Here is a 15,261-nt window from a genome sequence, read left to right as displayed (position 1 = left end):
GAGAAGGTTGCTGTCTTTTTCTGTGACTTAACCAACTGGGTTTGTAAATTAACAATTTTATTCGTATTTACAGGCATACAAGTTTGTTATTAAGGCACGTGAAAGTTCATGTGTTTAAAAAAAAATATTAAAACCTTACGTTCAAACTGCTCTCCTGTGAAGTAGTGACCCACAACATACGCCTAGTTTATTGAAACGGGTCACATTTAAGAGTGGCCTTTTGTTGTACCCAGCACAAGGGGCACCTGTGTAAGGATCATGCTGTTTAATCAGCTTCTTGATATGCCACACCTGTCAAGTGGATGGATTCTCTTGGCTGAAGATAAATGCTCACTAACAGGGATGTAAACAAATTTGTGCACAACATTTAAAAGCTGAAATGTATTAAACTCCTTTATGGCAAGCCTAAATATGTTCAATAGTAAAAAGTCACATAATAAGTTGCATGGACTCTGTGCGCAATAGTAGTTGTTAACATGATTTTCGAATGATTATCCCAGCTCTGTACCCCACACCCAGTTACTATAAAGATACAGGCGTCCTTCCTAACTCAGTTGCCGAAGATGAAGGAAACCGCTCAGGGATTCATCATGAAGCCAATGGTCATTTTAAAACAGTTGCAAACATTGTAGTTACTCCACAATACTAACCTAAATGGCAGAATGAACAGAAGGAAGTCTATACATGATAAAAATATAACAAAACATGCATCGTGTTTGCAATAAGGCACTGAAGTAATACTGCAAAAAATGTGGCAAATTAACTTTTTGTCCAGAATACAAAGCATTATGTTACAAAGCATTAGCAAATCCAACACAACACATCACTGAGTACCAAGTTTCATATTTTCAAGCATGGTGGTGGCTGCATCATGTTATGGGTATCCTCGTCATCGGCAAGGATTAGGGAGTGGTTTTAGGATCAAAATAAATGGAATAAAGCTAAGCAACAGACGCAAGGAGACATTCACCTTTCAGCAAGACAATAACCTAAAACTCAAGGCCAAATATACACTGGAGTTGCTTACCAAGACAACATTGAATGTTCCTAAGTGGTCTAGTTACAGTTTTCACTTAAATCTGCTTTAAAAAATATGGAAAGACTTGGCTGTCTAGACAGAGCTTGAAGAATGTTTTTTTAAAGGCAAATATTATACAATCCAGGTTTGCAAAGCTTTTAGACTGTAATTGCTGCCAAAGGTGACTGTATTGACTCAAGGGGTTGAATACTTATCTAATCAAGATACAGTCTATTATTGTTTTATTTTTCATTAAACATTTTAAAAAAATGTCACAGCAGCAATTGATAAAACAGGACCATGTTTGCAAAACAAGTGTTTCTGAGCTTATGTCAATTTTACACAGGTAAGCTAGTGATTATGGAAATCAGGAATGCAGACAGGCTCAATAGACCTTTAATAAACGGGGGACTGTGTCCACACCACCTGGTGTTATGTTGGGCACCTACTGACCCCAAAAAGATTTTATGATTTTTTTTCTTCTCAATGACATGTATTGCTAAATAAAAATGTTGTAAGGAAAAATGTTGTACAGTTAGGCACCACATTACAACAAGACAAAACAGCTTGCTGAATCAAGTCTTATGAGTATAAAAGCATAGCTTGTTTTCACATAATAAAAAAGCTTGAAAAGGTCATGGAATGGGATTAGTGTGGTGTGAATGCGGTACAATTCACATTATTGTCGGAGCACCTCCTCTAAGTGTATGAATGAGGCGATTTGAGAAGCATTCACGTTGTTTGAAGTACAATAGACCAACATCGCTACTGTAGTAGGTCAAAGCTGTGTGCTGGAAAACCTTAGTAGAGCATGGGTGGAGTAGGCATTGTGGTGCTCATGTGAATATCCTTTATTTTTCAGACCAATGCCCTTTTCTCACTTAAAACCGTATTTTTGTGTGTTTTTAATAGAAATTTGTGTTGACAGCTGAGCTGACTGAAGACTGGGAATTCAACTCGCAGTTGTTATCATTTCCACGGTAACATGTCTTTAGATGACGTGATAAAACTTCAAGTTGCAAGCTACTCTAGTAGCAAGGTGTTTTCGAATGAGTGTCTCATGAAACACATTCCAGACACTGGTACTTCTTGCTATGTTGATATAATTTGACAGATAAATATTGCTATGCTAGCTAGCTGCTCCCCAGGTTGGCTAAACATAAGGTCAGCGTGAGCTTTAGCCTACACCTAGAACTGAATCAGAAGATCATCTTGAGTTGGCGAGTCAGTCAGGAGGGCAGAAGTCTTCAACATCAACTTCTCTCCTTAGCAAAGCTATCTTAGCTTACCTCGCTGTCACTGAGTTACTCACTACTGCTTTTGTTTGTTTGTTGTGATTTGAATGGCAAAGACACACCCAAGATACACCCACATTAAGCCACACCCCAAAGACGACTCTTGTTTGGGCTTCAGTAATGGCCGCTGAATTTCTTAATGAGCACCAGAAGAAACACATGCGGAATCAGTGAGTGCAGTTCACCTTTTGGAAAACAAAACAATAAAGTGCATTCCATATTCCCCAATTCCATATTTCAGCCCCACAACAATGTTTATGTTGGCTGTTCAGTCTAGTTCTTATACATTAGGGTGTAAAGAGCACAAACACTAGTCTCCTTGGATACCACCTCTTGTTGCCAGGTTACCCGGGGAATGGATACAGGGACATCACGTAACTGATTGTATCTTGTCATTTGAGTGCCAGGTTAGGTGCACTCTGTCTCGTTGTGTATAGAAATCTTTATTTAAGTTGTAAAATGCAAGTGGTAGCAAGGTTTTGCGTTGTGTGTGTGTGAGAGAGAGAGTGCATGCGTGTGTGTGTCTTTAGGTTTAACCTCATGCTCCTACCTGGCACGCAGGCGTCCCATCTAGAGCTCTGGAAATGCAAATGCACTACGCTAAATGCTAATAGTATTAGTTAAAACTCAAACGTTCATTAAAATACACATGCAGGGTATTGAATTAAAGCTACACTCGTTGTGAATCCAGGCAACAAGTCAGATTTTTAAAATGCTTTTCGCTGAAAGCATGAGAATCTATTATCTGATAGCATGTAACACCCCAAAAGACCCGCAGGGGACGTAAACAAAATAATTAGCATATTCAGCGCTACACAAACCGCACAATAAAATATAAAACATTCATTACCTTTGACCATCTTCTTTGTTGGCACTCCTAGATGTCCCATAATCACTATTGGGTCTTTTTTCCGATTAAATCGGTCCATATATAGCCTAGATATCGATCTATGAAGACTGTGTGATAAACGGAAAAAAATAGCGTTTCATAACGTAACGTCATTTTTTTTACATTCAAAAAGTCGACGATAAACTTTCACAAAACACTTCGAAATACTTTTGTAATGCAACTTTAGGTATTAGTACACGTTAATAAGCGATAAAATTCATCAGGAGGCGATGTCAATTCTATAGGTGTCCGTCTCGAAAAAATGTCTGGAGAGAGCTCGACCAAAACATCCGGTCGGAGACCGGAGGGAATCGGTTCCCTTGATTCGGTTTGACCAAGAATCAAAGCTGAATCAAATGACAAGACTCTAGACATTGTGTGGAAGCTGTAGGCACTGCAACCTCGGCCTCATTTTAATTCGGTTCACTTTGAACAATTCCTGGAAGTAGCGCAAGGATATTTATTTACATTTTCAGTGATCAGATTTTCCTGCACTTTTCGATGAAACGCACGTTCTGTTATAGTCACAGCCGTGATTTAACCAGTTTTATAAACGTCTGAGTGTTTTCTATCCACACATACTAATCATATGCATATACTATATTCCTGGCCTGAGTAGCAGGGCGCTGAAATGTTGCGCGATTTTTAACAGAATGTTCGAAAAAGTAGAGGGTCGACTTAACAGGTTAAGTAGGTTTATAGAGACGTGTTGGGCTTGTATTGAGGGAGGTGAGACACTTGGAGCTCAACCCATAAGCTCACCTTGTCTGAGGACACTGCAGTCCTGTAAAATTGAAGCCCATTCCCATGTACCTTTTATGAAAGAGTTATGAAATCAGAAATGTGTCTGCGTGTGCAGAAACATATGATTCTGTGGAGGTCAGAGCACTTTGTTATTGGTTCTCATTGTCTTGTCTTGAAAAGAAACATCATACCGATTGAAGGAGCCTAACCACAGAAGGCTCAGTGAGACAGTTCAGTCATTTTGCAGGTTTTCAATTATGTTTTTGCCGTCCCTGACAAATTTCCATTACGTGACCGAGCTCAATGAAATCAGTAATTTTAGGTAGTCCATTTGTTTTAATGTCCTTAGTGTTCGCAAAGCTACAACCTTTCAATTTGAATGCATACCACGTGTAAGCATTGCCCGTACATCACGTTCATTTGGACAGAATGAAATGTGATTTATTCACAAAGCACTCGGGGCAACACAGCTGATTTGATGATATGATGAAGTTAGCTTTTTGATTGCTGTGTCTTAAGTGTGTTTGAAAGGTCCATCATGGCTGTCTCATTATTACAGGTGAAGGATCTGACCAAGTTCCTGGATCCAAGTGGGCTGGGGGTGATCAGCTTCGAGGACTTCCATCGAGGAATCTCGGCCATCAGCAATGGAGGTGAGTCAGAGGATCTTCCTTACAAAGCTGTGATGACCATGACTGTTGTCATAGTTTGGACCTTTATTTGGGAACGCCTTTGAAAACTCTAAAATGAGGCCTATGCGCTCTCACTGACATGCCAAGAAAAATGGGGCGTCTTTTGTCAATCAGTTGGTATCGCTATCCACTGGATGGACTCCAATACATCATCATTTGAACTATTTGAAATTGCTATCATTTCATTAAGTCTGCGACAGTATGGAGAGCTGTTCAGTTTTAAGATCAGGGCCTCCGTTGATCAGTACCATATGTCGGTCTTATCAGGCTCTATCTATCCCAGCTTCTTCCTGATGGCAGCGGCCATTGTTCATCTGCTCACATTTAGCTAAGGTGAAAGGTTTCGAGGAGGGGAGAGAAAAAAAACAGTGACCCAATTTCATTCAGACTGCACTCAAATCACATTGTTTTTCTTTCACGGAACATTTTGCTCTTCAGCTCATTTCATGAGTTGAGAAAAAGTGGGAGTGTATATAAAGGCCAAGCCTACTATAAACCTTCATTTTCTAAACAATGGAAGCAATGTATCATGTGCCTGACTACTGAGTCATCAGGTTTTTCTCATCCACTTCAAGGACGGGTGAGAGATGTGTCCTGAAAAGTATGTGTAGGCCGTAGACTGCTTGTTTACACAATGTCCATTTTTGAGCCCACCCATGAAACTCATAGGTTGCTGCAAACGAAACCAGTGGAATACTAAAAACAAATATTCCACTGCAATCCTGTTATGAGTCACAATATTGCCATTATGGTAAAGAATGTCACCCTGGGGCTATGCTGACATCATCATCATCAACACAGAGACAGTGTTGACATCACACACTAGCTGTGTTAGCGTGCTGCAGAGGTTTGTGTTGATGTCATCGCAACAGTGTTGTTGCCCTGGCTGCCACCACAGCTCTTTGCTTTGATGTTAGTCTGTGTTGGAGTTTTTCCCTGTGCTTTCTGGGTTACAAACGCTCCAGTTACCCGGACCGTTAATAAGTAATATTCTGGAAAGCATGAGACACGAGGCACATGGACTTCTGCTAGGCCAGGTTTCAGCTAGAGAATGAAGGAGGGAGGGAGAGGGACTGGGCTGAGTCCTATTCACCTGAATAATTCAGTGTCTCCTCTTTCTCTCTCTCACTCTCTCTCCCCCCCACTCGTTTCTGATCGTCTCTCTGTCTTTCTTCTCATGTCAGCTCCTTATCCGTTTCATGAGACCTCACAAAGGACAGGAGAAAGAGTCACCCTTAACTTCCCAGGCCTCTCACACTTGGTTGTCAGAATTCCAGTCCATCTGTCTGTATAGCTGTCCCTGCAGGGGCGGCAGGGTAGCCTAGTTAGAGCGTTGGACTAGTAACCGGAAGGTTGAAAGTTCAAACCCCCGAGCTGACAAGGTACAAATCTGTCGTTCTGCCCCTGAACAGGCAGTTAACCCACTGTTCCTAGACCGTCATTGTAAATAAGAATTTGTTCTTAACTGACTTGCCTAGTAAAATAAAGGTAAAAAAAAAAAAAATAGCTAACCTAGCTCAGGGCTACAAGTGTTCTGCACTGGTCACCCCCACCTCGTTTCTCTGGAGTCACATCAGAAAACCTGCTATTCTAGCTCCAACTGGAATCCCAGTTCATTTAGAATGTTTACTTATTTTAATTTTAACTTGGTTTTTCCTTGTCATTTCTCTGTCGGTTACTGGCTGGATGTGTTTTTAATAAAGAAAGCCTGTTGGCAGTGGAAATACCTTACCCCCGGTGGTGTCTATGGCATGTCTGGTAAGCCAGTGTAGCACAGGGAGACAAGTTGAATAAAGTCTGTCAACTCTTAGAAAATACAATGTCTCTGTCCATTGTAACCCTTTTTGAGTCGGTGCCAAGCGACCGTCTTATACAGAGGGACAGGCAACCCTCTCAAGCGAACCTCCTCCCAGCACAAAATGAGACTTTATGTTCTAGTTAACTGGCCAGTCATTTGTATCAGTCCTTAACAGCAGCGGTTGTTACGTAAGACAGAGGTACAACCTGCATGTTGTCCAGCGACCGCTGCTGTCAAGAGCACTGTTTGTGTTCTTAGCTCAGCAGCAGGGTGTTATTCAGAGCATTGTTAACTAGATACAGGAGCCTGCCCCAGTGGCTGCTGGGAGTCTGGCCCGACACCCTACTGTCCACTCCCGATTGGTTGGTCTCGGGTTTCACAGCACTTATCTGCAGGTGCTTTCATTGGAGTCTCCAAATCTGAATTTGATAGGGGTCATTTCGTGTTCTTTTTATTGGTTGATTTAGCTGACACACACTTCACACACTCACATTGTGTACACGGCAGCCCTTGAAATGTGACTGTTACATAATGTTGATTGTTACTCCAAGCATAAAGACTGTTTTTCTAAATAGGTTAGCGAAGACATGTACAGTAAAAGAAGCACTGTATTTGACCATAGTACATTTGACTTTTTCCCCGACATTTACTCCCCCCCCCCCCCTTCTGTATACTTTAAAGTTTTGCCCTTTTAATAGCTGAAATGCTTTTTTGATTTGCTTCACTTATACAGTGCAGCCTATTATTAGTTCTCTAACGTGCAGTTAAATCTTTAACTCCCAGAGTGGACCCTACAGTATTTCCTCTGTTTACTGTATTACACCTGTGTAGTGGCGCTGTTCTGCCATGTTTTCGTTGGCACATTGGCTCGGTGTTTACCATCGCATTGTGTTGACTTTGCTCTGTACGTGTTTGCTGTGTGTTATTGGCCTGCGTGTGTTGACCTTGTCCTGTCTGTGTCTGCAGGGACAGAGCCCCAGCTCTACGATGTGCACTTCAGCCCAGGGGACGGAGCCGTGGGCTGCTCAGAGGAGTACGATGAGGTGGGTGATGTCATTGGATATAGTCATGGCAGTTCTCGGTGACATTAGTTACTACCAGCGATATGACCACTCACACAGACTTAAGTACATCAGGAAAGCAGTGTGACTGACTGCACCACAGTATATGAACCCCCAACATAAAGCAGGATAATATGGGCCAGGGTGGTGAATGAGCAGTCCTGTATAGCATGGTACACCACTGTGACGGTCCATTGTCATTTATTTTGGTCTTGTGTGGTCCGGTTGTGCTGTCCCCATTGTCCCTTTGCATACAGTTCCCAGGCTGAAGTCTCTGTGCACTCACACATCCCACAGTATTTTCAGCAAGTGGCCAGAAAAGCTATCATTACCCCACTGGGAATATTCCGCATGCTGAACACTACGGTTTGGCACCCGTCGTATTTTTCTTTTGACTAAATATTGAATGGTTGGAGTCTGGTCGTACTTTACACACGCATGCTGTTGTGTTTTTTCAGCTGCGGTGGACATATCTGAAATTCCTGGCTCCTCTTGTGTGTGGACTTGTAAATTCAAAAATGTCCTACTTCATATTCATCCTCACCAGCACCACCCCAACATCAACATGGTGAAAATGGTGGGTTTCTATGTTTGTAGTAAAAAATATATATTTGGAAGGTAAGTGTTTTCCAATGACATCGGTGGGCATCGTGTGATTTTTGACCAATTGTGAGTAGGCGTTGCCTACTAATTGGCTGTTGATGTCATTGTAAATACTTATCTATCTTTTTTTACTACGAAACATAAACGCGCCATTTTCACATAGGTTGACATTGGGGTGGTGCTGGAGATGATGAATATGAACATTAGACCATTTCTTTAGACTGTTTTTACATTTATTTCACCTTTATTTAACCAGGTAGGCCAGTTGAGAACAAGTTCTCATTTACAACTGCGACCTGGCCAAGATAAAGCAAAGCAGTGCGACAAAAACAACAACACAGAGTTACACATAAACAAACATACAGTCAATAACACAATAGAAAAACCTATGTACGGTGTGTGCAAATGTAGGGTAAAATATTATTCAGTCAGTTTGCTTCCAACACTGTAGTATGTGCACACTGTGTAGTTTCAGCGCCCCCTATTGGTATGGCTAATTAGTGCAGTCTGTCATCTAAGTATAATATACAGCAGTGGTCTGGCCAGGCAAGCTTTGGCTCTAACCTAGCACTTAAACCTTAGCGTTTACTTGACAGGTTGAATCAAGTCCAACACTGCTTTTCAATGGACTTTCATTTTGTATTAGCCCTCCAATAATACCTATCTGGTTTGGGTACCTTTTAAATTGACATTTTAGTCCCCTGGGGGAATCGAACCTACAACCCTGGCGTTGCAAGCACCATGCTTTACCAACTGAGCCACACGGGAGAGGAAAATTACAACTAATAGCCTTTAGTTATTGCACACACCTCCAAAAACACAGTGAAGATAGTTGCAGAAACGGTTTGCTTAAAATCAGTGTTGGGTGTCCTCTCCATGACATTGAATTAAACATTACCTGCTGTATCACTACAGTATACATTTCTAACAAATGTCCTGCCCTAAGAAATAGCGGTAGCTGTATTGGATGGAGTTTGGGGAGAGTTGGTGGTTGGTGCTTTTAATGTCGACGGCACACCTGTGTCCCTGAACTCGTTGTTTTCCCCCTGGGGTCCTGGCAGTAAGGTTCCTCACTCAATGGCCACACTGTTCTAACCCTGTTTGCTCTCAAAACAGGAGAGGTGAGGTAGCTGGGCGGAGGGCCGGCTTGCCTTGAGAAAACCAAACACTCCACCCTCCTCCTCCTCCTACTTTTCCTCTTCCTTGTCCTTCCCGCTCTCAGCCGGCTTGTTTACGTCCCCAAAAATACCCAACCAGTGTGTTGTTACCCCTTGTTATTGTTAGAGTATCTCTCCCTGTCAATACTTAGCCATTGTGGCCTAACCTCTTCTTATAAGGAAGAGATGCATTATTAACACAGCCAATCCAGACCCCTCTCCTCCAATGGCTCGATCTCTGGGCTTACAACGTGCTGGTGTTGCCTCCTTAAAGGTCCAATGCAGCCGTTTTTATCTCAGTATCAAATCATTTCTGTGTTAACAATTTTGTACCTCACTGTGATTAGTTTTGAATTAAAATGGTCCAAAAAATAAATAAATGCTTTTTTAGCAAAGAGACATTTCTCAAGCAAGAATTTTGCTAAGAATGTCTGTGAGTGGTCTGAATGGGTAGGGGGAAAGTAAAAAATAGCTGTTATTGGCAGAGCGGTTTGGAACTCTCTCTCTCATTGTTTTAACTAATTTACGGCCAAAACTCCGTCCCACCAAAACAGGCTGGCGTTTCAGACAGTCTTTTCAAACAGCCCTTACTCTCTTTTTCACAGTATCCAACCTCATAGTTTGGAAATATATATATATATATAAAACACATGAAAATCAAATGTTTTACTCCACTGGGCCTTTAAGGTAAACAACTAGTCAGTTTATGGCTCTGCACGTACAGTTTATATGGCCCTCTTCATCCAATCATACAAGCCTGTAAAGACAGGTAGAACAGGCGGTGGCTTAATGATTCACCCTGTCACATTGGTCCAGGAGCGAGAGACATTGAAGTAGAAAAAGTTAAAGGGAACATTGCTCCCTTTCTTTCATATGACATTTTGATCATCAAATTCCATGAGAGGGGTAGTTGGGGTGGTAGTGGCAGTACGGGCTGTACCCTTGCCTTCGGACTCTTTCAGTCTCCAGACTCCACCCCTTTTGAGAACCCACTGGAGCTGAACTAGGTGTTGGGCATTCTATGTTTTACACTTTTGCTTTCTGAGATTGAAAAGGAGGAAGCGCTAGGAGGGGAAATTACTGGGGGGTTTCATTACAGGCCAGTCTTCCTGCCCGTGAGCCCCAGGCAGACAGCATGGTTTTGGGCATGGTGGACAGCCTTCTGGGCCCGGTTCCTCCTGGAACTCAACACAGACAGGTATGGGAGGATCTCCCATGATGGCTCTCTTGCTCTGGACTCATTGAGACTCACCTGGCAGGCTCTTGTTATAGCTAAATGTCTTATGAAGTTCTATTGAGTGTCTATTTGAACATTTTGATGTTTTTTTGTGCTTTGAGCTTTAGGAAGTGAATTCTCTGTGTTAGTCAATGTTTACTCAAGGTGTTGACACAGTAGGCTTTGCTTAGCACGGACATCTGAAACCTGACAGGTTGAATCTGAAATGTGTTTATGCCGCATCAGTTGTTTGGACGCTGCTCTAATTGGCTTTTCACTGCCATTGGCAACAGTTGAATTGCGGCTACGCTCTCCTATGAGAACACTGTTTCTTTGCTTGTTTTCTTTGATGAACCGTCTATGATTGGTGATGTGACATTTTTTAGCAGACTTATCTCAAGATTTACACAATTTGGCCTATACAATCTACGACGATCATAATTCATCTGTTATGCTTGGTTTCATGATATACGTAACAGCTTGTTAATCATTACCATCGTTTGTTTCTTTCCATATCTGCTCAGGATGCGTCACAGATAAACATCTTTCCTCTGGAGTCATAATTGATATCAATGAATGCTGTCAGCAAAATTGTAGCTTGGAAAAAAGTAGGCCGTAAGAGTCAACCGTATCCAGTACAGCCTCTAGTCATAGGCTCTGAACTGGGTGTTTTTAATGTTGATTTGCTTATACAGTCCACCCACACATTAGCTACTGTATGTACAGTGCATTCGAAAAGAATTCAGACCCCTTGACTTTTTCCACATTTTGTTAGGTTTCAACCTTATTCAAAAATGGATTCAATTGTTTTTGTTCATTTACATTACATTTACATTTAAGTCATTTAGCAGACGCTCTTATCCAGAGCGACTTACAAATTGGTGCATACACCTTATGACAACCAGTGGAACAGCCACTTGCATCTAAATCAATCGACACACAATGTCCCATAATGACAAATCAAAAGCAGGTTTTTAGAATTTTTGGCACATTTATTAAAAATAAAAAGCGGATATATCACATTTCCATAAGTATTCAGACCCTTTAGTCAGTACTTTGTTGAAGCACCTTTGGCAGCGATTATAACCTTGAGTCTTTTTGGGTGTGATGCTACAAGCTTGGCACATATGTATTTGGGGAATTTCTCCCATTCTTCTCTGCAGATCCTCTCAAGCTCTGTCAGGTTGGATGGGGAGTGTCGCTGCACAGCTATTTTCCGGTCTCTCCAGAGATGTTCGATTGGGTTCAAGTCTGGGCTCTGGCCCTGCCACTCAAGGACATTCAGAGACTTGTCCCGAAGCCACTACTGCATTGTCTTGGCTGTGTGTTTAAGGACGTTGTGCTATTGGAAGGTGAACCTTTGCCCCAGTCTGAGGTCCTGAGCGCTCTGGAGCAAGTTTTCATCAAGGATCTCTCTGTACTTTGCTCCGTTCATATTTCCCTCGATCCACACTAGTCTCTCAGTCCCTGCCGCTGAAAAAAACATCCCCACAGCATGAATCTTCTACCACCATGCTTCACCCTAGGGATGGTGCCAGGTTTACTCCAGATGTGACGCTTGGCATTCAGGCCAAAGAGTTCAATCTTGGTTTCATCAGACCAGAGAATCTTGTTTCTAATGGTCTGAGAATCCTTTAGGGGCCTTTTGGCAAACTTCAAGTTGGCTATCGTGCCTTTTACTGAGGAGTGGCTTCCGTCTGGCCACTCTACCATAAAGGCCTGATTGGTGCCTGATTGGTGGAGTGCTGCAGAGATGTTTGTCCTCCTGGAAGGTTCTCCCATCTCCACAGAGAAACTGTTGACCTCTGTCAGAGTGACCATCAGGTTCTTGGTCACCTCTCTGACCAAGGCCCTTCTCTCCCAAATGTTCCGTTTGGCCGGGCGGCCAGCTCTAGGAAGAGTCTCAGTGGTTCCAAACTTCTTCTATGTAAGGATGATAGAGGCCACTGCGTTCTTGGGGATCTTCAATGCTGCAGACATGTTTTGGTACCCTTCCCCAGATCAGTGCCTCGACACAATCCTGTCTCGGAGCTCTACGGACAATTCCTTCGACCTCATGGCTTGGTTTTTGCTCTGACATGCACTGCCAACTGTGGGACCTTATATAGACAGGTGTGTGCCTTACCAAAACTTGTCAAATCAATTGAACTTACCACAGGTGGACTCCAATCAAGTTGTAGAAACATCTCAAGGATGATCAATGAAAACAGGATGCACCTGAACTCAATTTCAAGTCTCATAGCAAAGGGTCTGAATACTTATGTAAATAAGTTTTTGATTTTTTATAAATTAGCAAACCTTTCTAAAAAAAACTGTTTTCACTTTTTCATTATGTGGTATTCTGTGTAGATTGATGAGGATTTTTATTTTTTTTAAATACTTTTTAAAATAGCACTGTAACATAACAAATTGTGGAAAAGGTCAAGGGGTCGGAATACTTTCCGAATGCACTGTACCTACCAGACATCATACTGCTGTTTTTAGTCACCTGTTAATGATTTTTCAATTCAAACGATGTCCACTTAACTCTCTTTGTGTACCAGGGCGGCAGGTAGCCTAGTGGTTTAGAGAGTTCAGACAGTAAATGAAATGTCGTTGGTTCGAATCCGGGAGCTAGGTAAAACATCTGTCGATGTGCCCTTGAGCAGGGCACTTAACCCTAATTGCTATGTAAAGTCGCTCTGGATAAGAGCGTCTTGCTAAATAACAAAACATGTACGTACTTTAGACCACAATTGTGACATTATATGATTACTAACTTTGTCTTAAAGGATAACTATAAATGTCCTATTTCCCTCCTGTAGCAAAACGAGGTGACAGATAGTGCATACCTGGGCTCGGAGAGCACTTACAGCGAGTGTGAGACATTCACCGACGAGGACACGGGAGCCCTGGTCCAGCCCGAGATGCACGAGGATGTGGAGACGGACAGCGGCATCGAGGCCACGCTCCACGACCCAGAGGACAGTAGCAACAGGTCAGTTCTGGCTTACTTTTGCCTCTGCATGGTCATTCACAGTTTTCTCAGGACAGGCCCCTGGCCCAATAGTTAGTCCTGATCATCACCTCTAACCTCGGCCCCTTAACTAGACCCACATACGGTTGGCCAAAATCAAACCCTAACTATACCCCTTCACCTCGTACTTAGAACTACCATAATCATTAAAGGTAGACTCAGCGAAATGGCGTTGCTACGAGCAGCACAGCGGATATTGCGATGTGCGAAATGCAAGACAATCGCACACAGTATATGCGCATGTGCACAGGTACGCTTCATGATTTTACCACGTGCTAGCCACGGGACCAAAACAGCGACGGAGTTGAGCCTCTCGCTTCAACACTCTTTGTTGCTGCGGAAATTGATCCACCGTGCTGTTTACTTTCTGCATCTACGTCATATCGCTGAGTCTACCTTTAACCTTGCGCTAAAGTTGTAATTTCGTATGTAGCTAAATCGAGGTGAGGCAAAGGTAGGTCGAAGCTGTCCTGAATACCACCCACGTTGAGTCACTGCTAATCACTCAGACACCAGGGTTTGACTGTAACATTATGGTACATATAGGTCGAAATAGTAATGGTAATTAACTAGGATAAGTCAAACTAACGCTAGTTCCAGTCATCACAGCCTCGGTAGCATCAAGCCTCTGTATCCCGTCTTAGTTTCTAGAGACGACTTGGAGTCTTATGTGGGTCACCAGACAGATTAGAGGCAATAATAGCCACCATTGTAATGGCCCTGGGCTTAAAATACCTTTCGTCTACCGAGAACAAAACGTCTTATCATATCAATCTAACTGAAGACGCCTTTTGTTTATGGTTGCTCCAGGGTGGTTGGTCCTGGCTGCTCCTCAAGTGCATGCAGGCTCTAATGTGCCTCGAGTCTAATTACCATGGTTTGTTTTGATCAGTTAACAAATGACATAGATCATGTTATTGTCTTACTATTGGACGATTACTGTTGGCCAGATGTGTGTTGAACTCTTAGATTTGCAGTGGGACCTGTCTTCAACACATGGCAGATAACTTGCAAGATAAAGCATTATAAAGTGATGATTGTGATGAAATGCAGTACATGGTTATTTGAGGAACAAAGCCTGGAGATCGTAGTTATTTTGAGTGACGATTGTTTTTATTTGCTAAGGACCAGATGGTAGAGAATCGAGATCTTAGGTCATCGACATCATTTTCAAAGGCGTAATAGATCACGGACAGTTTGAAATGAACTTGCTTACCCCGTTATTAAACTACACTTTGGTTGTTGAACATTCTGCCCTCGTTTTTTGCTGCACGATATTCGAGGTGACCTCACACTCAGACACAATGTAAAATCCAGAGACCTTGAAGAGACAGCTACGTGTGCCCTGATCTATCCACTGTATGTTTGAGTTTGTCTTTTGGTTGACTGTGAGCTTTGAGACAAGTTGATCTTCAGTGGCCAAGAGTTATGTGTTGCTGCAATGATTACAGTAAGTTAATCTTCTATGTTGACTTTTACCTGCACTTCTACCTCAACTTATCTGGTTAGCGGAAATCAGGCAATAGCATGACACCTCTTGCCTTTTGAGCTCTATTTGTGTAGTATTGTCAATGCCCAACGAGTTTGTTTTGAGTCAATGCTACTTTATTTGTCCCCTTAGGGCAAAGACTAGATATATTGTCCCTTCGGGGCAAATACTGATAACATATACCATTGTCTTGCGCTCTTTGTCTAAGGATTTGTTTTGGTAGGGTTCTTCCACCCCTAAGGATTTAATTGAGTCAATGGTTAGAATGAAGCAAAGATTATCA

General features: G+C 42.3%; 1 protein-coding gene across 3 annotated transcripts in view; it reads left to right on the top strand.

Moving 5' to 3' along the window:
• rab11fip3 (RAB11 family interacting protein 3 (class II)) overlaps positions 1 to 15,261 on the top strand; it is a 49,849-nt gene that overhangs the window by 16,575 nt on the left and 18,013 nt on the right. For 2 of the 3 annotated variants that reach the window (XM_035748199.2, XM_052488576.1), the window contains exons 2-4: positions 4,506 to 4,599; positions 7,403 to 7,479; positions 13,278 to 13,450. In XM_035748199.2, the coding sequence (XP_035604092.1) occupies positions 4,506 to 4,599; positions 7,403 to 7,479; positions 13,278 to 13,450 (344 nt within the window). Of the gene's footprint in view, positions 1 to 4,505; positions 4,600 to 7,402; positions 7,480 to 10,103; positions 10,456 to 13,277; positions 13,451 to 15,261 lie in introns of those variants that run through there. The other variant, XM_052488586.1, reaches the window with a different exon arrangement.

Source organism: Oncorhynchus keta, chromosome 3 (genome assembly GCF_023373465.1).
Source record: "Oncorhynchus keta strain PuntledgeMale-10-30-2019 chromosome 3, Oket_V2, whole genome shotgun sequence".
In the NCBI taxonomy this organism is placed as follows: Eukaryota; Metazoa; Chordata; class Actinopteri; order Salmoniformes; family Salmonidae; genus Oncorhynchus; species Oncorhynchus keta.
The sequence above is the reverse complement of the archived record's forward strand: the minus strand, read 5'-3'. Positions and strand labels throughout refer to the sequence as shown.